The sequence below is a fragment of the Hyperolius riggenbachi genome, chromosome 6 (assembly GCF_040937935.1).
Source record: "Hyperolius riggenbachi isolate aHypRig1 chromosome 6, aHypRig1.pri, whole genome shotgun sequence".
NCBI classification, from domain to species: Eukaryota; Metazoa; Chordata; class Amphibia; order Anura; family Hyperoliidae; genus Hyperolius; species Hyperolius riggenbachi.
This window is the reverse complement of record NC_090651.1, coordinates 379,926,093-379,948,783: the sequence shown is the minus strand read 5'-3', so window position 1 is coordinate 379,948,783 and position 22,691 is coordinate 379,926,093. Positions and strand designations below refer to the sequence as shown.

At 44.6% G+C, this 22,691-nt stretch overlaps 1 protein-coding gene across 1 annotated transcript in view; it reads left to right on the top strand.

Moving 5' to 3' along the window:
* The first annotated feature begins 1,411 nt into the window (after positions 1-1,411).
* Positions 1,412-22,691, top strand: part of LOC137523087 (phospholipase A2 inhibitor NAI-like) — a 36,375-nt gene continuing 15,095 nt past the window's right edge. Inside the window, exon 1 of the mRNA XM_068243296.1 lies at positions 1,412-1,487. Within this exon, the coding sequence (XP_068099397.1) occupies positions 1,436-1,487 (52 nt within the window). The 5' untranslated portion in view covers positions 1,412-1,435. The remainder of the gene's footprint in view (positions 1,488-22,691) is intronic.

The window sequence follows — 22,691 nt, the reverse complement described above, 5'->3', positions numbered from 1 at the left end:
GCTGATCAGATGCAGACATTAGAACAATGGTGCAGAGAGCAGAAAGCTTTTCCTATTCATGCTCAGACTCCTCAAGCATCACTACAGTACACAGCACTTGGGGAGAGGTAGAAAGGCTGGGGTTAGATTAACTCTGTACACAAGATCCTGATAAACACTGAATAGGGACTGTTTACAAATATTGGTACTTATCCGTTAGCCGGGCGCTTCCGGCAGGTGGAACTGTTGTTGCTAATTTCATTCATACTTACTTCCACAGGTGGCGCTAATTACATTTCTACGGAACGTAACAATACAGTGTTAATGTCAACTAATAGATTGTGTTTGAAGTGGCCGGAAACTGTCACTTAATGGAATTAAAATTAAGGCGGCGGCTTCCTCTGTTACATTGCTGCCACCTTCATTTCGTCTGTTGTTCTTCTCCCCCTTTGCCCTCTCGCTTGTATACAATGCTGGCAGCCTGCGGGGACATGCGTGTCCCCCCAGGGTCATTCGTCGCGGCAGGGAATCCTGCTTGTTTGCTTGCGACGAACGACTGTGGGGGGACACGAGTGTCCCCGCAGGCTGCCAGCATTGTATAGAAGCGAGAGGGCAAAGGGGGGAGAAGAACAACAGACGAAGACGGCGGCTTCATCTGTTACATTGCCGCCGCCATTTTAATTCCATTAAGTGACAGTTCCGGCCACTTCAAACACAATCTATTAGTTGACATTAACACTGTATTGTAACGTTTTGTAGAAATGTAATTAGCGCCACCTGCGGTGGTTCACACACACTACTACGTGAAGTAAGTATGAATAAAATTAGCAACAACAGCGCCACCTGCAGGATGCCCCCGGCTAACAGATAAGTACCCAAATATTTGTCTGCAAACCTTTGTATGATTCCTTAGCAGTGGCTGAGCAGATGCAGTCATTAGAACAACTGTGCAGAGAGCAGAAAGTTTTTCTCTCCATGCCCTTTGTTATCAGTATCTCAGGAGAGGGGAAAGAAACTACTCCTCGCCATGGGGCCCCCTGCAGCTTCTGGGGCTGCATCTCTTGGAGGGTTTATTGTTACGCCCATGACTACTATACAGTTAATAAATTATTCAGGTTTTCTTTAAGTAGGCAATCCCCTAATTTACAGAAACTTTTATGGAGGGTTTTTTGGGGGGTTCCTTCTGTCCCCGTCACAAAAACATCCTGGTTGTTTCCACAACAAGCTTTAATTAATCTGCACAGGTTGTTTACTTAGTAAGTTATTAATTTAATTCAGCATTGTCTCTTCATTTGATCAAACGCCAAGGTTTTTGGTATTTGTTTGATTTGTAATATATCATCTGCCTGTTCGCCCGCCTCTTTGCTTTCCTCTGTATCTAGTCAATGCCAGGGGTTGGGGATGTATTATAAGTCGCACACGCAGCACGGGACACACACACCTCAGGGCTCTGAAGATGGCCAAGTTTCTCCTCATCGCTGCCGTCCTATTGGCTATCACCGCCACAGGTAGGTCACCACTCACGTACTAGCCTTTATCTTTATATTAGTCCAGGGGAGGAACCAATGCAAACCACAGTGTTTCATTCATTATAGATTATTACCACATAAGAAAGTTTTATATTATTATTTATATTAATAATTTACTGTAACAGCTGTTCAAATTTGCCTTTCCGTTTTATTACAAATGGTATACGCTCTCTCTCTCCCTCTCTTTTTTAATATACATGTACTATTAGTACAATGCAAATGTTAACATGTTTTATTACCAGAAGTAGAGGCGGAAAGTTGTTTATGTTTTGTTTTCTGCCCCAAATAGCAGTAATTATGTAATTATCCATTTCTATATTTTTTTGTCTATATTTTTTTCAATTGTTTAATCTAGACAGATAGATAGATAGATAGACAGATAGATAGATAGATAGATAGATAGATAGATAGATAGATAGATAGATAGATAGACAGACAGGCGGACAGAGTATATACTGTAGATGGATAGATTAGATAACATACTATAAGAAACATTATTATTATTATTATTATTATTATTATTATTGCACTGACATAGTCATACTCTAATGTCCTACCATATTATTATTTATTTATACAGCACTGACATCTTCTGCAGCACATTACAGAGTACACAGTCACGTCACTGACGGTCCTCAGAGGAGCTCACAGTCTAATCCTACCATAGTCATAGTCTAATGTCCTACCATATTATTATTATGTATTTATATAGCACTGACATCTTCTGCAGCACTGTACAGAGTACATAGTCATGTCACTGACTGTCCTCAGAGGAGCTCACACTGTTATCCTACCATAGTCATAGTGTAATGTCCTACCATATTATTATTATGTATTTATATAGCACTGCCATCTCCTGCAGCACATTACAGAGTACATAGTCATGTCACTGACTTTCCTCAGAGGGGATCACTATCTAATCCCACCACAGTCATAGTCTGATGTCCTATATTATTATTATTATTATTATTATTATTATTATTATTATTATTATTATTATTATTATTATTATTATTATTATTATTATTATTATGTGTTTATACAGCACTGACATCTTCTGCAGCACATTACAGAGTACATAGTCATGTCACTGACTGTCCTCAGAGGAGCTCACACTCTAATCCTTCCATAGTCATTGTCTAATGTCCTACCATATTATTATTATGTATTTATATAGCACTGACATCTTCTGCAGCACATTACAGAGTACATAGTCATGTCACTGACTGTCCTCAGAGGAGCTCACAATCTAATCCTACCATAGTCATAGTGTAATGTCCTACCATATTATTATTATGTATTTATATAGCACTGACATCTCCTGCAGCACATTACAGAGTACATAGTCATGTCACTGACTGTCCTCAGAGGAGCTCACAATCTAATCCTACCATAGTCATAGTGTAATGTCCTACCATATTATTATTATGTATTTATATAGCACTGACATCTCCTGCAGCACATTACAGAGTACATAGTCATGTCACTGACTGTCCTCAGAGGAGCTCACAATCTAATCCTACCATAGTCATAGTGTAATGTCCTACCATATTATTATTATGTATTTATATAGCACTGACATCTCCTGCAGCACATTACAGAGTACATAGTCATGTCACTGACTGTCCTCAGAGGAGCTCACAATCTAATCCTACCATAGTCATAGTGTAATGTCCTACCATATTATTATTATGTATTTATATAGCACTGACATCTTCTGCAGCACATTACAGAGTACATAGTCATGTCACTGACTGTCCTCAGAGGAGCTCACAATCTAATCCTACCATAGTCATAGTGTAATGTCCTACCATATTATTATTATGTATTTATATAGCACTGACATCTTCTCCAGCACATTACAGAGTACATAGTCATGTCACTGACTGTCCTCAGGGGAGCTCACAATCTAATCCTGCCATAGTCAGTCTAATGTCCGACTCCTACCATATTATTATTATGTATTTATATAGCACTAACATCTTCTGCAGCACATTCCAGAGTACATATGTCACTAACCATCCTTAGAGGAGCTCACAATCTCAACCTTCCATAGTCATATGTCTATTGTAGTCTAGGGCCAAATTAATGTAGGGGGAAGCCAATTATCTTATCTGTATGTTACATAAAGTTTTATTCTCTACTTGACTGCTTCTGTTTACAGTATATTACTAAATAATGTTAGCAGAGTTTGCATTCATTTGGTTTACTGTTATATCATAGGCAGTGGGAACGTATTTGCTCTCATTTTCCTGCATGGAGACTCACTAATTGATCCAAAAATGTGTAATACATTAAAGTGGTAATTTAGCAAATTATTTATTTATTTATTGGATATTGTAAGAAATGGATGACACCCTTTTAAGATTTGTTTGGAGGTCTGTGCCTCACTCGGGGATCTCACCGCATTGCCAACCCTTTTGACAGCTGATGAAGACAGAAAGTCTTAATTAGTATTGCAGAAAGCAGTCTTTGGGGTCAGTGGGTCCTGGATAAAATAATTGCTGCCGTGGGGTGAAAACTTTGACCCTCTGCATCACAGTCAGCTGACATATGGCAGCCAATCAGGCTGCACTCCACCAAGGACCCCCCGCCTATCCTATAAAAATGCAGCAGCGCCGTCCATGTTCTCAGTCTCCGGCTGCTGCTTTAGTGAGAGGAAGGGACAGGTTGCTGCAGAGAAAGGGACAGTTAGCTAGGCTGTTGTTTAGCGTGCTCCTCCCTGAAATGTATTGCTGAAAGCACCCCAAAAAAGCCCTTCTGAGGACTAATATTGTTCTGATCTGTTTTTTTTCTCTTTGACACACTGCATACAGTCCTAGCTGGACCTTGTAGTCCGCCAACACACTCTATTACCAGTGCATACCTTTCAACTGTATTTGTGATTGCACTTACTATAGCTCTCTATATGGATGACACACTGCATACAGTCCTGTCGCAGCTGGCCCTTATAGTCCGCCAGCACACTCTATTACCAGTGCATATCTTTCAACTGTATTTGTGATTGTCATTTTGTGATTTGTGATTGTCATTGTGGACAGACCAAATTCAATCAGCTGGACAGTCACTGTTGTTCTGTCATTGAACTACCTCAGCCCGACCATATGGGCTGGAAAGCCGCCATCACCGGCACTCTCGCCATGGTGCGCACCAGTCCAGCTCGGCCATCACTACACAAACATTGTTGCCGAGAGGACTGATATTTTATGTCCTGAGAGTGCCAACTAATGACAGCCCTTTGCGGCTGTTTGCAGTGGTGCATTAAACAGTGAGTTTGGTCTGTCAGTGTGGAGCAGTACACTACTTACACTACCTGATCGATGTATACACACTCAAGATGTTCTAAAGCACTTTATGCCTCAAATTTAGGAATGTAATGTGATTTCTGCCCTTTAGGGATTATAACCCTACTCTGCGTGAAATACGTAATTTTCCCAGGGACTTTTGGTGTGTATCCCACTCCGCCATGCCCCCCTCCAGGTGGTAGACCAGGCCTGGGCAAACTTGGCCCTCCAGCTGTTAAGGAACTACAAGTCCCACTATGCATTTTCCTTTATGAGGCATGACTGTGGCTGTCAGACTCCTGCAATGCATTGTGGGATTTGTAGTTCCTTAACCTATTTTGGTTCCTGGACGTAGAAACTACGTCCAGGAACCATGCGCGCTACCACGCGCTCCCGCGGCCGATCGCGCGCGTGCACGCGCACTCCCGGCCGCGGATTCGGTAGCCAAGGAATCAATGTATCGGGCTATGATGCCCGATCATTGATTCCTCTCCCCCGCTGAAAAAGCGACAGCTTCTCTCGGAAGCTGCGCCATTTCTGGCCGTTCCCTCCCCAATGAGTCACTCTAAGCGTGTGTTACGCTTAGAGTGACGTCATGTAAACAAACTCATGGTAAAACTACAACTAAAATTAAAAAAAAATTAAACATAACACACAATTACATTATAAAACTATACTTTACATCCCACCCTCCCAAAAATACAAAAAAAAAAATGTTTAATATAAAAAAAAAACCATTACAATAAAAAAAAAACATGTAAATATTTACCTAAGGGTCTAAACTTTTTAAATATCAATGTAAAGATGAAATATTTCTATATTTTTTTTAGTTTAAACTTGTAAATAGTGATGGATGCAAAACGGAAAAAATGCACCTTTATTTCCAAATAAAATATTGTTGCCATACATTGTGATAGAGACATAATTTTAACGGTGTAATAACCGGGACATATGGGCAAATACAATACGTGAGTTTTAATTATGGAGGCATGTATTATTTTAAAACTGTAATGGCTGAAATCTGAGAAATAATGATTTTTTTCGTTTTTTTCTTATTCTTCCTGTTAAAATGCATTTACAGTAAAGTGGCTCTTAGCAAAATGTACCCACCAAAGAAAGCCTAATTGGTGGCGGAAAAAACAAGATATAGATCAGTTCATTGTGATAAGTAGTGATAAAGTTACAGGCTAATGAATGGGAGGTGAACATTTCTCAAGTGAAAACGACGGAACCTGAATGGGTTAACAGCTGGAGGGCCAAGTTTGCCCAGGCCTGTGTTAGGCCCCTGGAAACAACTTTTCCATCACTTTTGTGGCCAGAAATAGTCCCTGTATGTTTTAAAATTCACCTGCCCATTGAAGTCTATGGTGGTTTGCCCTGTTTGTGTGAACGCGAACTTTTGCAGAAGTTTGTGGCCGTGGCCCGCGGACACAATTCAGAGCCTCTTGAAAACTGAGCCAGTCAGTGCAATCTTTTTAATCTGTTACACGTGTGTGTGCCTGGACCCTTATCATCTAACAGTGAACAAACATGAATAAATCTAGGCCCAGGTGTAAGTTGTGGAGTCTTTGTCATCTTATATCCAACAAATATGAATAAATCTAGGCCCAGACATGGGTTGTGGGCCCTTGCCTTCTTACATCCAACAAATATTAATAAATCTAGGCCCAGGCGAGGGTTATGGGCCCTTGTCATCTTACATCCAACAAATATGAAGAAATCTAGGCCCAGGCGAGGGTTGTGGGCCCTTGTCATCTAACATCCAGCAAATATGAAGAAATCTAGGCCCAGGCGAGGGTTGTGGGCCCTTGTCATCTAACATCCAACAAATATGAAGAAATCTAGGCTCAGACATGGTTGTGGGCTATTGTCAGTAACCAGGGGCGTATCTGGGTAATATAGCGCCTATGGCAAACACTGGGTGAGATGACATAAGCAGTCGTGAGAAGCATTAGCTGTGACCTCAGTGGTCAGCGTAGTAGAAGGGGACATATTTTCAGGTGACAGAGATACGCCATCCCCGGGTATCTCTATCTACACTATGTGGACGGATCACAGCAGGAGCGGCCCTGACAGTTGACAGGCTCTAATGCCAGCAGAATGTTGGTCGGGGGCCAGGAGATATCCTGTATTACCGGCAGACAAATAATCACACCCAGATGAGGTCCAGAGAGGGAGAGCGGGGAACGCGTTTGGAGATGGAAAGTTGAGCCCAGCCGTTCTCCTCCACAACATGGAGAAGTGAAACAAGAGCTTCAGTAAAGTCAGGTCAGGCGCTGCTAGGTGGGCCGTGCGCTGAGGATGCTGTAGATAGAAATAAGCGTTCGGTAACCCTGGAGATAGCAGCTGCCAGAGTCATGTGCCAATGTCAGCTCTGAGTCTTTATCGGAACGCTAAGTGTGAAGGATGGCTACGCTGGCTTCATTGGCTTATGTGACTTTGGCTTTCACACTAATTTCAGCAGCAAGTGGGGCAGATTTATCTACAGCAGAACTGTGCAAGTAAAACTGGAGCACACTATCCCGCTTTAATAGAGCCTCACAGTGAAGCATGGCCCCATAAGTGCTAATCCAAATATCGGCTATAAGGCTCCCAAAACAGCGTGACCGTTAAAAATGGCGCACAGCGCCAGAGGAATAAAAAGAGCGCAGCATAGACTTACATTATATAACGCTATGTAGCGTTATAAGTGTTAAAAAATGGCTCAGGCAGTGTGCCTTACACTTATAACGCTAAATAGCGTTATAAGTGTTCAAAAATGCAGCGTGGGTTGGGGGGGAGAGAGGCAGCGGGACACTGGAGGGCATAGACATCGGGGGAGGATGTGTGCAGAAGCATACGTTACCTTGTCCTGGGCCGCCGATCGCTCCTTCCCTCCGCTCCTGCACTTCTTCCATTCGTTTACTGTAATCCTGCAGCCGGCCAATCACCATGTGGCTTCAGTCTCCGCATGCTGATTGGCCGGCTGCAGGACTACAGCAAACGAATGGAAGAAGCGGAGGGAAGGAGCGATCGCCGGCCCAGGACAAGGTAACGTATGCTTCTGCATACATCCGCTGCCTATGCCCTCTAGTGTCCTGCTGCCTCTCTCCCCCAGCCCCCGTTGCCTATACTATACTACCAACCCCAGCCCCCTGCATGTTTTTCATGGCGCACCGCTCTGCAATCAATGTAGCATAAAACGAAATTTACCGTTTTATTGTATTTACATTAAAATGATAAATAGCGTTTTATGATACATTTATCGGCAGAACGGTGCGCCATTTTTCTCCCTGCGCCATTTTCAGATGGACCCCCAAAACAGAAGGGCTCGTGACTGGAGCACTTCTCTGTGAGGCACAGTACTCGACCTGATGAAGCGGTTTATACCGCGAAACGCATTGTCATTTTAAAGTGCTTAATAAAAGCTTTTGTTTATGCAATGCTGATGGACTACTTTATATCTCCCTTATACCTATCAAGGATACGCATAGTTGTTACTTTTAGATACTGTGGCCTCAATTCACTAAGCTTTATCAAACACTTTATCAAACGTTTGATAATTTACCTCATGGGTAAAAGCTAATTTTGAATTCACTAGGGTGTTATAGATTTATTGAATGTTTTATCAATAAAATGTTCAATAATTCTACGGTATAACACCCTAGTGAATTCAAAGTTAGATTTTACCCATGAGGTAAATTATCAAACGTTTGATAAAGAGTTTGATAAAGCTTAGTGAATTGAGGCCTTTGTGGGCACAGTGTCAGTGCCTGAGCACTCCAGGTTGCCTCCTACCTCCTTTCTTCTACGAATCTCCCCGGATTAGGGGCTACCAGCTTGGCAGGTGGGCTTTTTTTCCAAGGAGCTACGACCAGGACTTCTGACACAAGGCTGAGTGGGGACGTTTTTTCCCCACATGCTGTCCAAAGCGGTTGCCTTACATGCAACTCAGATTTGTGAGTATATTTCTTTCTAACTACATATCGACACAACATACTTGCACTAGATTGGGCTCCCGGTGTCCTCCTGTCCTTTTCTCTACCCACCCAATCCCTGCCAAAAACAGAAAATTGTTTTTATTGTAATTATTGTTTTGAAAATTAAAACGTTATAGTTTTGTTTAGTTTTTTTGTCGTTTTCAAAATGAGAAGGTTATAGTTTTTGAAATGTTTAATGTTATTATTCATTTTTTAAATTTATCGTTTTTGATATTTATCGTTCTTTTGCAATATTGTAAGGTTAGGACAGGGGGTTTTAGGGTTAGGCGTCATTAAAAAAATGAATCATTTCTAAATAGAGATAATGAATAGAGATGAAGCGGTTAATTATATGTGTAGTACAGCTGAAGAAATAGAACATTGGTAGCAAAGAAAACAGTCTCATATTGTTAAAAAACTTCAGTAGTTATCTATGCAAAAGAGGTTCTCTGATCTAATCGGCCCAACTTGGGCGAATACAGTCCTGTTTTCTGAAGCATTTTAAACAGACAAGAAATAGTGAGAGACAGCTTGAGATAAGGTTTTACAGCAGTGAAGTTTTAAGGGTCATTATTTCTGCTTTGTTTTATAGCTTAAAAGACAGAGTGTGGTTTTAAAACTACAGCTGTGACAGAAGGATGCAATGTTATAAAAAAAAAAAATATATATATTACTGAAAATAAAAATATGACTTTCTTTTCTTTGCTGCTAATGTTTTCTTCATTATCAGTGCTACACATACAATTCATTATGTCATAAGTTTTTTATTTGCGTCAGGTTTGGTTTAAGTTTTTATAAAGGTCAAAAATAACCCTGTAGGGGGCGCGGTGACATCATCATGGTAAAAAAAAAAAATCATTGTTATTAGTAGCACAAGTAGCACAAATCTTACCAGCAAGTTAAAAACTTTCTAAGCTCTATTTTTGCTTTTCTGCTGCCTGGTCTGAGTAAGATCTAGCTTGTGTACTTACCTTTAGGAGCAGAGATTGGGATCCAGGGGTCCCAGATTGTAGTGAATTTATTTGGGCCGTTCCTGTTTTTATGTGTAAATTCATACAAGGGCTCCAATCTCTTAATTGAACTAATCCAGTTCTTTACCAAAGAGGGGTTGGGCCTTATTCCAACAAAGCAAGACTTCACATTTAGTGCAGTGGCATAAAAATTATATTAAACAATATTTTATGACATTTGGGGCAGGGCCGCCGCTTCCATGGAGGCAAAGGGGGGAATTGTCCTAGGGTCCCAGAGCCTGTAGGGGCCTCCCAAAGTGTCTTTCCCACAATTCAACTGTGCTCCCGGTGCCCCTGCAATGTCTTTGGCAGAGTAGAATATCACCTAATCCGGCGGGCTCCTCTACAGTCCATGGCTCTATGCACTCCCCAACTTCCTCAGAGGGGTACCTCTCCTCTATGGCCAGTGGCACCCCCATGAGGTTGAAGTCGGGGAGTGCAGCATGGAGCCATGGACTGATAGAGGAGCCCGCTGTGTCAGGTGATATTCTACTCACACCGAAGACATTGCAGGGGCCCAGGGGAGCACTGTTAAGTGTGGGGTGATCTGGGAGGGGGGGGCAGCCTGATCAGGGGCCCAACTAAGGCTCCCTGATCCCGCTTTTTGGTGGGGTGTCTGTTGGGGGGGCAGGTTAATTTTGCCCGGGACCCCATAGTTACCAGAACCGGCCCTGGTTTGGGGGGTAGTCCAGTTCAATAGTCCTCAAGAAAACCAGCTCGGGTGACAACAAATAAGTGACTTCATGAAGATTCAAAGCAATTTTACAAATTATGGGCCAGTATTTTGTCAGCTTGGAGCAGGTCAGGAAAACAAGAAAGAAATTACCAGACCACCTCATTTTTGAGAACATGTAACCAGACCTAACATTCTTCAGTGCTTATTGGGTGTTTTGTAAGGAATGTATTGGTTGTATGGTTAGGAAGACAGCCAGGGGATTCGGTCACTGGCTGCTGTTTGGCCAGACGTAGACTGGAAGTTATGTACAACGCCCCGGCGTACACACCGAGGACAGGAGTGGCTACAGGTCTGACGTATTAGTGACTAGGGATGGCTGGAATTACCAAACTCTGGATCAGATGGAATTCCCAATTCCGTCTGGTAATTCTGAATTTAAATTGAAGCCAATTCTGCAAGTAGCAAAGGCAGTACATCATGTTCAGCCATATAGGTCCTAACCCAATGTACAGATCAACAGGAAAGCCTGGAGTCGCTCTTGGTTGGTTCTCTGTACTTCCCCTCTCTTCCACCTCTGCCTTCCTCTTCCGTCTCTCGTTGAGTGACTTTACTCCACACATCATCACCGAGACAGGGAGGGACATGAGAGCGGACATGGAGGCGGAGGAGTGTCCCAGTTGGGCACCCTTGAGCAAGAGTCTCTCCATAACTGTCCCTCCATTACTTCTGACTTGGGAGGACTATTCCATCAGACTCTAGTTATGCAATGTTTATAGCTTAGACAGATCCCAAATGCCAGGTCATTTCAGCCAGGGCATTGTTCTCCTCCTTACTTCTCCCATTCCATCATCCCTCCTCGCTCCATAGCAACAGAATGAATTGCTAGCGTCTAGGCTTGTCTGTACAGCACTCAACCCTGAACTGTCACCTGATAGATCAAGTCCCAATCCCCATGGTTGATAGTAAAAGTCCGTGTGTACGTACCATTATTACTCTACAGATGATAAGCTGACCTTAGAGGTTCAAATTATCTGTACCTTAAAGAGGAAATGTAGTAAGAATAGCATTATGAATAAAACTTCCATTTTTCTTACAATATTCAACTACAAATGATTCCGTCAGGGTTTTACCCTGATTTATATTGTGAAATTTATCACAAGTAGCGACTAGAGATGGCCCGAACACTTAGCCGGCGGAAAGTATTCAGCAAACTTCCGCTGTTCGCATTCTCAGCGAACTGCAAACATGTGGCGTGTTCAACCCGCCCCCATACATCAGCATGGAGCCAAACTTTGAACCCTTACCTCACAGTCAGCTCACATGGCAGCCAGTCAGCTAGCACCCCCTCCTGGACCCCCCCCCCCCCATCAAAAAGTAGTTGCAGTGGCCATATTGGATTCATTCTGCTGACTGTTAGTGAGAGCAGGGTCAGACTTGCTGCAGATAGGTAGGGAAAGCATTAGCTAGGCCTGTCTTCTTGTTCCTCACTTACTGTGAAAGCACCCCAAACAGCCCTTTTGAGGGCTAGCACATCATTCTCCTGTGTTTTTTTTGTGTGTGACACTCCACAGCCCACTGACACCCAGAGCTGTGTGCACACTACTGCTGTTGCCTCATTGAGCTGCAGGCACAGAACCACTCCAGTGCATTATTATTTCACTGTATTCTGATAGTACTATTGCATTTCTCCGTTTGTGACACTCCGCAGCCCACTGACACCCAGAGCTGTGCATAATGTGATTCCTGCCCTTTAGGGATTAAAACTCGACTTTGTGTCAACTCCGTAATTTTTGGTGGTACTTTTGCCATGGATCCCCCTCCGGCATGCCCCTGTCCAGGTGTTAGGCCCCTTGAAACAACTTTTCCATCACTTTTGTGGCCAGAAACAGTCTTTGTAGGTTTTAAAATTAGCCTGCCCATTGAAGTCTATGGTGGTTCGCATGTTTGCTAACATTTGCGGAAGTTCACGTTTGCCACTCGCGACACCTCTAGTGGCAACATCTTTAGTGTCGTCAGGTGCAACTCTGCAGAATGTTTGTATACTGAAAGCTCTAAAGCCAGTGGAAAATATACCTGGTCCGTCAGGGTGAGACAACCTAAGATAAGCATCCCGGGAATGGGGGGGCAGGGGCAATATATAGATATAGGAATAGTTTATGACGCAAAAGATGTGCGTTTTACTGAGTTTTTACATATGGTTTGATGCATTAATATGATACTGTATTTTACTCCATTGAAAAAGGCAAAATATTCAAATAATGCATAGCGCACACGGACCAAAAACACATGAAAAACGCAAACGCAGAATCCTCATGGTTTTCTGCCCAGCCAAGTGCGCTCCCGGCCTCAAGGTTATAGGAGAGAGCAACAACACATTTAAAGGAATTACCACAAGTACTAGGGGCAGTTTCCTTCCTCACACAGCTCTGCCTCTCTGCTGTAAAATCCTCCGTCAGTTTTTGATACAAAAGTGCTGGCCCTTAAAGGGCTAGACCATTTTGCTGCACAGGGGTGTTGCTATTAACTCCTCAGTGTATAGTTTAATAATCACCTTGCTGAAATAATCTTATTTAGATGCTAGTAAGGGGTTAAAGATTCCAGCAATGTGTGTTTATTATCTTTGCTTCTCTGACTGATAAAGATCCTGATAATATGTAGAAGCTTTCCAGAGGCGCCAATAGAATAAAAGTCACTTAAACGAGCTTAAAACCGATGGGGCAGTGGTGGGCCTATCCCATCCATGCAGACAAAGCAAACAAAGGAAGGACTGTGGCATCAACAGTCAAACAACAATTTATTTATACTCCACAGTAAAAATGGGCAACGCGTTTCACGGGCTCAATCCCGCTTCATCAGGCCAATCAAAAAGGAGCATACAGCTTAACAGCATCAAAACCACACTGAGCGCCTCTGTGAGGCCTTAAGATCCTGATAATGCCTTTGTAAACAGAGTCTCTTCCTTTCACCACAGCACCACATAGCAGCCTACAAAGTAGATGCAGCCTGGAGTGAAAAGTCACAGGCAAGCCAGTCAGTCAGGAATAGTGTATACACATCTCCCTGTCCCTGACTGCTAGTTATATTACAGCAATATTACAGCTCATTTTCTAGTTACCTGCTACCTCTTCAGATCAGCCTCCTCCTCATGTCTCCTGCATGTAGTGACACAGTGAAGTATATTTGTGAGCTGTGTGAGGAATGAAGGAGGATTCTTAAGCAGGGAGAGAGGGAGAGAGAACTGGGTGAATATATAAAGTGCCCCTAGCACTAGTGGTAATATGTACCCTAATATAGAGTGTTAAAAAAAATGTAATCAATAGTGTTCCTTTAAGCGCAGTAATATGGAATGGGTCTTACACTGCCGTCAAGGCGGGGCACCATAATCAGCAATGACAGATCTCGATCTTGTCCTGGCCAAGGAGGGTGCTTCTGGACGTCTGTATTGCTATAAAGTGACTTCGGAAATTTCCAGTTAATCATTATACAAATAGCAAGTTTTAGCAAGGATTACTGTCACAATAACGGATTTATGTGACTACTGCAGTGTGAGCTGAGCGCTTTCAGTTTAAATCTCGACACAAATACTTTCCTAGTCCTGTGCAGTGGACAGCAGTTGTCACCTGTGTACAAATGTCTTCAATTGCTGATGTCACATAGTATGTGGTCAGGAGGACTTTCACAAGCCAGTTCCAGGAGCACAGTCCTCCAGAGCCTCAGGCGCTGTTCGTTAGAGATCGCCCGAACTGCTCGCCTGGCGAATAGTTCACGGTGAACACATGTTTGCGTCTGTTCACGAACATATGGCGTGTTCAACCGGCAGCCAAACACTGATCCATCACCCCAGAGTCAGCAGACATATGGCAGCCAATCAGCTATTCCTCCCACCTGGACCGCCCCCCCCCCCCCCCCCCCCCCCCCCCAGCTGTTGCATAAAGGTGCAGTCAGTGCTACAGTAGTTTACTCTTCTAAGGGCTGTTTTTCTTTTTCTTGCTATATTTATATTGCAATCCTATGTGTCCAGTGCACACGTTAGCTGTTGGAGACAGGTCTGCTGGTCCTAGTAGTACACCAACTTGATAAATCAACCGCCCGTGTCAGGGTTCACATAAGGGGTGTTTTTGGCCTTTTTTTCAATCACAGGTGATTTTCAAAATCGCCCATAAAACGCTTGTGCAATGAATCTCCATGAGAAGGTTCATATCAGCGCATTGCGCCCGCTTTACGGCCAGCAAAGCGATGCCTGTACCATTTTTGGGGCGTTTCTGCTATAATAGAAGGTATAGAAAAAACACAAAATGCTCACAAAATCGCTTTGTGCAGTGATTGCGTTTGCGTTTTTAAGAATAATTCATTGTATTTATTATTTTCCGGGTCAAAGAGTTCACTCCCTGACTTGCGTCAGGGAGTGAATCTCAAAAACCGCTCTGGCAAAGCGCTTCGAAAAGCGCTTTTTCAAAAAAAAATCACACCGCATTGGAGCGCCGGGAGGGGAAAAAAATCAGTGCACAAAAACGCAAAACGCTTGCGTTTTCATTTTTAAGTGTGAATGAGGCCTTAGGGTTGTTTTTCTTTTTCTTGCTATTGTTATATTGCAGTTCTGTGTGTCCAGTGCCCACGTTAGCTGTTGGAGACAGGACTGCTGGTCCTAGTAGTCCACCACAGCACAAAGCAATGGGGGTATGCTGGGTGCTGTGGTGCCTCTATGTGGGCATATTGGTGCTGTGATGCCTTGGGGTCATGCAGGGAGCTTTGATTCTTCTATACGGGCATGCAGGGAGTTGTGGTGCCTCAATGGGAGGCCCCTGGGAGCATGAAACCCCCTTCCATGCTCCCTCCCATCCAATAGAAGGTCAGGGAATGCTATGAGAGGGAATGGCGGCAGGCCAGCCCGCCCACCCAGCAGAAAGCCAGGCCAGTCAGCACAGGAGCCAGGTAACTCCGCCCAATTATGTTTAAGTGACACTGCCTATTTATGTGATATTCTGCATATTTTTTTTATATAATGGAGAGGGCAGCTTCATCCAACATTTTGCTGAGCAGGCCTACTTAGACCGCTATTAAAGGGGCACTATGGCGAAAAATTGTAAAATTTTAAATATGTGCAAACATGAACAAATAAGAAGTACGTTTCTTCCTGAGTAAAATGAGCTATAAATTACTTTTCTCCTATGTTGCTGTCACTTACAGTAGGTAGTAGAAATCTGACAGAAGCGACAAGTTTTGGACTAGTCCATCTCTTCATAGGGGATTCTCAGCAAGGCTTATATTCTTTATGAAAATATTCCCTAAAAAGGATTTAAACAATGATGATGGCCAGCTTCCCTGTTCGCTACACGTTTTTTTGGCAGTTGGACAGAGCAACTGCCATTCACCAAGTGCTTTTGAAAATAAATAAATCCCTGAGAATCCCCTATGAAGAGATGGTCTAGTCCAAAACCTGTCGCTTCTGTCAGATTTCTACTACCTAGTGTAAGTGACAGCAACATAGGAGAAAAAGTAATTTATGGCTCATTTTACTCTGGAAAACATGTGCTTCTTATTTGTATGTTTGCACATATTTTAAATGTTAAAATTTTTCGCCATAGTGCCCCTTCAAGTTCATGTAAATTTGGCTCCACCCATGACCACACCCACATTCCAGTGCACAGCCACACCCATAGGATCCTAGCAACACCCCTGCCATAAGCTATATATATGGGGGAATGTATTAGCCTGGCCCGGGATTATGGAGAACTGCACAGAGGTGAAGTTGCAGCGTGACTGACAAGTGTGAAAGGCTCCTATTTACTAGCGATGAGCGGAGAAAAATGTCTGTTCTCCTCAGTAGTGTGAACACAGCCTTTCTGCCACAGCTTATTGTCCCTCCCACAGGAAACATCACCTAGACCAGTGTTTCCCAACCAGTGTGCCGCGGCACACTAGTGTGCCGCGGCATGTTGCCCGGTGTGCCGTACAGGTCTGGCCTCTCGCCAGACCTGTACCTACTTTAGGGTGCAGGAGGGGGGAAGTAGCGCTAGAAGGAGGGGCAGTGGAGGCAGCGGTGGGGAGGGGGGAAATATCCCCCCCCCTCCCTCACCTGGGAGCCCTCCTTCTGCCTCTCTCCCCCTCTGTTTAGCGGTGGCAAGTGCGGCTCGTCGGCGGGGAGGCATATGGAGAATTACTCACCACTTCCGCGTTCCAAGCGCCGGCAGCGTCAAGTCGTCACACATCTCCGCCTTCAATACCGCCCACTGTGCTTCCGCTAATCAGGAAGAACAGTGGGCGGCATTGAAGGCAGAGATGTGTGACGACATGACGTTGCCGGCGCTTGGAACGCAGAAGTGGTGAGTAATTCTCCGTATGCCTCCCCGCCGCCGAGCCGCACTTGCCACCGCTAAACGGAGGGGGAGAGAGGCAGAAGGAGGGCTCCCAGGTGAGGGAGGGGGGGGGATATTTCCCCCCTCCCCACCGCTGCCTCCACTGCCCCTCCTTCTAGCGCTACTTCCCCCCCTCCTGGGCATCTATACTGGGGGGAACTGTACTAGCTATACTGGGGGCAACTAAACTAGCTATACTGGGGGCAACGAAACTAGCTATACTGGGGGCAACGAAACTACCTACACTGGGGGCAACTAAACTAGCTATACTGGGGGCAACTATACTAGCTATACTGGGCACTATACTGGGGCACTACCTACCTATACTGGGCACTATGCTAGCTATACTGGGCACTATACTAGCTATCTGGGTACTATACTAGCTATACTGGGCACTTTACTGGCTATACTGGGGCACTACCTATCCATACTGGGACTATACTAGCTATACTGGGGCACTATACTAGCTATACTGGGGCACTATACTGGGGTAACTATACTAACCATACTGGGGCAACTAAACTCCCTATACTGGGGCAACTATGCTAGCTATGCAGCCGCCCCCCCCCCCCCCCCCCATAGCACGGCACTGTCCACTAGGTCGCGCAAACACCCGCCTAATGCAGCATGATGGGTGTCTCTTAGTGAGCACCTGTCACATAACAATATGCTGTTTACACAGTGGATGTTTATTGAGGGATGCTGGGATTGATAGAGGGCAGTCATAGCTTATGTTCTGACAGACAATACACAGCGTGTGCCCAGCTGCCGCCCTGCAAATGCTGACATCTAAATCCTTATGGACAGCTTCATTTAGCTTATTCCTTAACCACTTAAAGGGAACCTAAACTGAGAAGGATATGGATTCTTCCTATTAAAATAATACCAGTTGCCTGACTCCCCTGCTGATCCTGTGTTTCTAATACTTTCAGCCACAGCCCCTCAACAAGCATGCAGATCAGGTGCTCTGACTGAAGTCAGTCTGGATTAGCTGCATGCTTGTTTCAGGTGCGTGATTCAGCTACCACTGCAGACAAAGATATCAGCATGACAGCCAGGAAACTGGTATTGTTTAAAAGGAAACATCCATATCCCTTTCACTTTAGGTTCCCTTTAAAGAGAACCTGTACTGAGTAAAATTATTTAAAATAAACACATGAGGTAACTTCAAATAAACATTAAATAGTTACCTTGCCATCAGTTCCTCTCAGAAGCTCACCATTTTCTTCTGACAATGATCCCTTCCAGTTCTGACAATATTTTGTCAGATCTGAAATATATCAGTTGCTGTCAGTAAAATATCAGTTGCTGTCAGTTATAGCTGAGAGGAAGACTGATTTACCAGGTAATGTCCATGTTTCCCTATGTCTCAAGTGGGCGATGTTACAGTTTAACTGTGTGCTGACCAGAAAGCTGTTATGGGTAATAGCCATTTTCAAAATGGAGGACGGAAAATTCCCTTGATCACAGTGAACAAACAGAAAGCGGGTCAGGAGAAAGACACTGAGGAGTAGACTACATGGAAGGTAAATATGACTTGTGCATGCTTATTTTGACTGTTAATTTTCAGTTCAGGTTTTCTTTAAGGACCGTAGGCTTACACCCCCCTAGTGACCAGGCTATTTTTTTTACAAATTAGGCCACTGTAGCTTTAAGGGCTCGCTGCAGGGCCGTACAACTAGCACACAAGTGATTCCCCCCCCCCCCCTTTTCTGCCCATCAACAGAGCTTTCTGTTGGTGGGCTCTGATTGCTGCAGGCATGTTTGTTTAAATATTTTTATTTATTTATACATAAGGAGTTATCAGGGAAATGATACAAAATGAGCTTTACTCACCTGGGGCTTTCTCCAGCCCCTTGCAGCCAACTGTCCCACTCTGACTGCTCCGCTCCTCGCCGCTGTCCCGGTGTCCGTGCACGGTGCGGAGGCCGACCTCGAAGTCGTCCTCACTGCGCCTGCGCGAACCTGTTAATCAAGCCCACTTTGTATGCGGCTTACTGCGCAGGCGTAGAACTACTGCACACTACGCCTGCGCAGTAAGCCGCGTACAATGTGGGCTTGATTGACAGCGGCAGTTCGCGCAGGCGCAGTGAGGACGACCTTGTGGTCGGCCTCCGCACCGTGCACGGAGACCAGGATGGCAGCGCAGAGGGGTCAGCGTGAGACAGTCGGCTGGAGAAAGCCCCAGGTAAGTAAAGCTCATTTTGTATAATTTCCCTGATAACTCCTTCAAATAAATTTTCCTATTTTTATTTTTTTTTACCCCAGCCTCCCTTCCCCCGCCAGCCAATGAGAGCGATCGGCTGTGATAGGCTTCAGCCTATGACAGTGGACCGCTCCTATAGGTCTCAAGGGGACAGCCGTGTCACATGGCTGTCCCCAGTACAGCACTGCCTTAGATCGCAGCGCTGCACGATGTAAATAGACGGCAGTTTTGCCGTCTAACAGTCTCCTAGCAGCCGCTGGGAGGCTGATGGCAAAGCGGAGCTCCGTCATTCAAGCGAGCGCGCACGATCCACTGCAATCTCCGCCTCTAGGACTTCAGGTTAATTGGCATTGAGTGGACCTGGGGCTGCTGCCGTGTCCACGCCAATTGGTGTGGAGAGGTTGTTAAGTAGTTAGAGTCAATGGGAACAGAAAAAAATCAGCCAGTTACTTACCTAAGGAGAAGGAAGGCTCTGGGTTCTAATGAGACTTCCCTCTCCTTTCCAGGTGCGGTTCCAGCGCTGGCTCCCCAGTAGCAGTCTTCAACCAAATTGGTCAATACAGCTCTCTCTGCTGCCGAAGAAGACTTTGAAAGTCTTCGCAGAGCTGGGACAAGGTCCTCCAGCACCCAAGGCCGAGACACCAAAGTGCGCCCCTCCATCCCTCCCCTCCAGCCGTCACACACTGATTGCTACTAGACTAAGAGGCGCCCCAGGGCCCCCAACCTCCCTAATACCTTAATCTCTACTTATCTGACTTGCAGTCACTGCCATGTGTCCCCTTTTCTTATTTCTTTCTGCTTCAAACACAATTGGGAATGACAACTGAATGAATTGTGCGCCCCCTCCTACACTGCGCCCTGAGGCTGGAGCCTCCCCAGCCTCTGCTTCGGCCCGGCCCTGGGTCTTCGGGAGCACTTGGGCCGCTCCATACTGCGCACACCTGAGCATCCTCTCTTACGCACTCATGCAGGCGCAGTATAGAGCCGCATGTCTTCAGGAGCACTCATGCTCCCCAAAGACTTCTGAAGCCTCCTTTAGTGGGGGATTCAAACAGGGGGTAGGGCGTAGCAATTGCCATAGCAGCCATAGCAGCTGCTATGGGGCCCGAGAGCAGAGGGGGCCCAGTGGGTACGTTCACCATTACCTTTCCTGTGTGCCTCCACCCTCTGACTTTGTCTCTGTGCCCATGGACTATGTGCAGTGCTGATTGCATGAGAATGTAAATTGTCCAATTAACTCATATCCATAGGGTAGGGGCCAGTGGCAATGCTTAACCACTTCCCAACTGAGGGGTTTTACCCCTTGACCACCAGAGCAATTTTCACCTTTCAGCGCTCCTTCCATTCATTCGTCTATAATTTTATCATTACTTATCGCAATGAAATGAACTATATCTTGTTTTTTTCGCCACCAATTAGGCTTTCTTTAGGTGGGACATTATGCCAAGAATAATTTTATTCTAAATGTGTTTTAATGGGAAAATAGGAAAAAATGTGGGAAAAAATTTATTATTTTTCAGTTTTCGCCCTTTATAGTTTTTAAATAATGCATGCTACTGTAATTAAAACCCATTAAATGTATATGCCTATTTATCCCGGTTATAAAACCGTTTAAATTATGTCCCTATCACAATGTTTGCCGACAATATTTTAGTTGGAAATAAAGGTGCATTTTTTTCAGTTTTGCGTCCATCCCTAATTATAAGCCAATAGTTTATAAAGTAACAGTGTTATACCCTCTTGACATAAATATTTAAAAAGTTCAGTCCCTAAGGTAACTATTTATGTTTTTTTTTTTATTGTAAATTTTTTATTTTTTTTTTAATTACAAAAAAAAATAATTGGGGAGTGTGGGAGGTAAGGAGTTAATTTTTTGTGTAAAACAAGTTTATTTGTGTGTAGAAAATGGTTAGGGTGTAGTTTTACTATTTGGCCACAAGATGGCAACATTACAAATTTGTTTCATGCTACCTGCAAGCGTCCTTCCGGACTCTTGCAGGAAGTAGAAAGAGGCTGGGACTTTGTTATTTTTTCACAATGATCGCGCTGCTCAGCCGAGCGGCAGCAGATCATTGCGGGGCTTAGATCAATGAACGGGAATGGATTTTCCCGTTCGTTGATCTCTGGGCGAGCGGGCGGCAGCGTGTTTACTAGCGGCGGGCGGCGTGTTTACGAGCGGGAGCGCGGACAGCGGCGGGAGTGCGCAGAGTACGGATTTCTCCGTCCCTGGGGGTGAAAGGATGGAAAAAGGGGCGGAGAAATCCGTACGTGCGGGGGTAAAGTGGTTAATGCCTGGTACACACCATGCAATTTCCAATCAGGTTCTATCTGATTTCTCGTCAAAAAACGAAAGAAAATCAGATCGTACCCATCAGCAATAATCGATTTGATCCGTCTATCTATGGGAAATTGTATGGTGTGTACCAGGCATAAGAATGCCTACATTTGAAGACCCCATGACAGTTTTGCTATTGGGCCACATGGTCTCTAGCTACGCCACTGAACAGGGGAGCTGCCGCTTAAACAAGGGTACCGCGAGAGGAGTGAGACAGCTCTACAGGACCCAGAGTCCGCCCTCTCCTTAGGTGGCTGGCTGATTTTTTTTTTAATTCCCAAGAACTGTGAGTATAATTACGATATTTGAGTCATTAGCATGCGTTTTTAATATATGAGTCATTAGCATGTATTTCCTAAAATTCCTTTAAATAATTTATGTATTGCAACCCAACGGCAATGTTCATTATCGTGCAATTAGCACCACATATAGTTCATGGGCACTGAGACAAAGTCAGAGGCAGGAGAAACACAAGAAAGTGAATGGTGAATATATCAAGTACCACCTGGGCTCCCTATGCTCCAGGGCCCCTGTAGCAGCTGCTATGGCTATTGCTATACTCTTGGCTAGCTGTATGGGCTCCCCTTAAAGGGAACCGGAGGTGAGAGGGGTATGGAGGCTGCCATATTTATTTCTTTGTAAACAATACCAGTTGCCTGGCAGCCCTGCTGATCTTCTGGCACAAGTAGTGTCTGAGTCAAAACCCTGGAACAAGCATATGGCTAATCCAGTAATACCTGAGTCAGCTGGGTCAGTGTACCTGATCCACTGCATGCTTGTTCAGGGGCTATGGCTAAAAGTATTAGTGACACAGGATTAGGAGGGCTGCCAGGCAACTGGTATTATTTAAAAGGAAATAAATATGGCAGCCTCCATATCACTTTCACCTCGGGATCCCTTTAAGTTAATGGTCCCTTCGCCATTCAGCGTCCTTCCTTTGCTTTGACCTGGGGAAAGAGTCACCAGGGGGGATGGAAAAGGAAGGATCGTAAACGAAGACGGCCAAACAGGGTAGAACATTCCACGTCATGAACACTGCTGTAAATCGAGATTGGGGGGGCGGGGGGGGGGGGCTGAATGACACACCCTAATGCTATCTTTGGGGGAGGAGGAAAAATGCCACCCAATGCTGCTATGTGTGTGTGTGGGGGGGACAAACTATGTGTGTGTGTGGGGGGGGGGGCAAACAAAAGCCACCTAATGCTATCTGGGGCAATGGTCACCTAATGCTGTTATCTAGGGAGGTGTCACCTGATACCATTATATTGTTTAGGAAAGGGGGAAAGCTCATGTTACTTTTTGCCCATGTCCCCATTTCACCTAGAACCTTTGGGGGAGAACCCTGCCCTTGCGAACG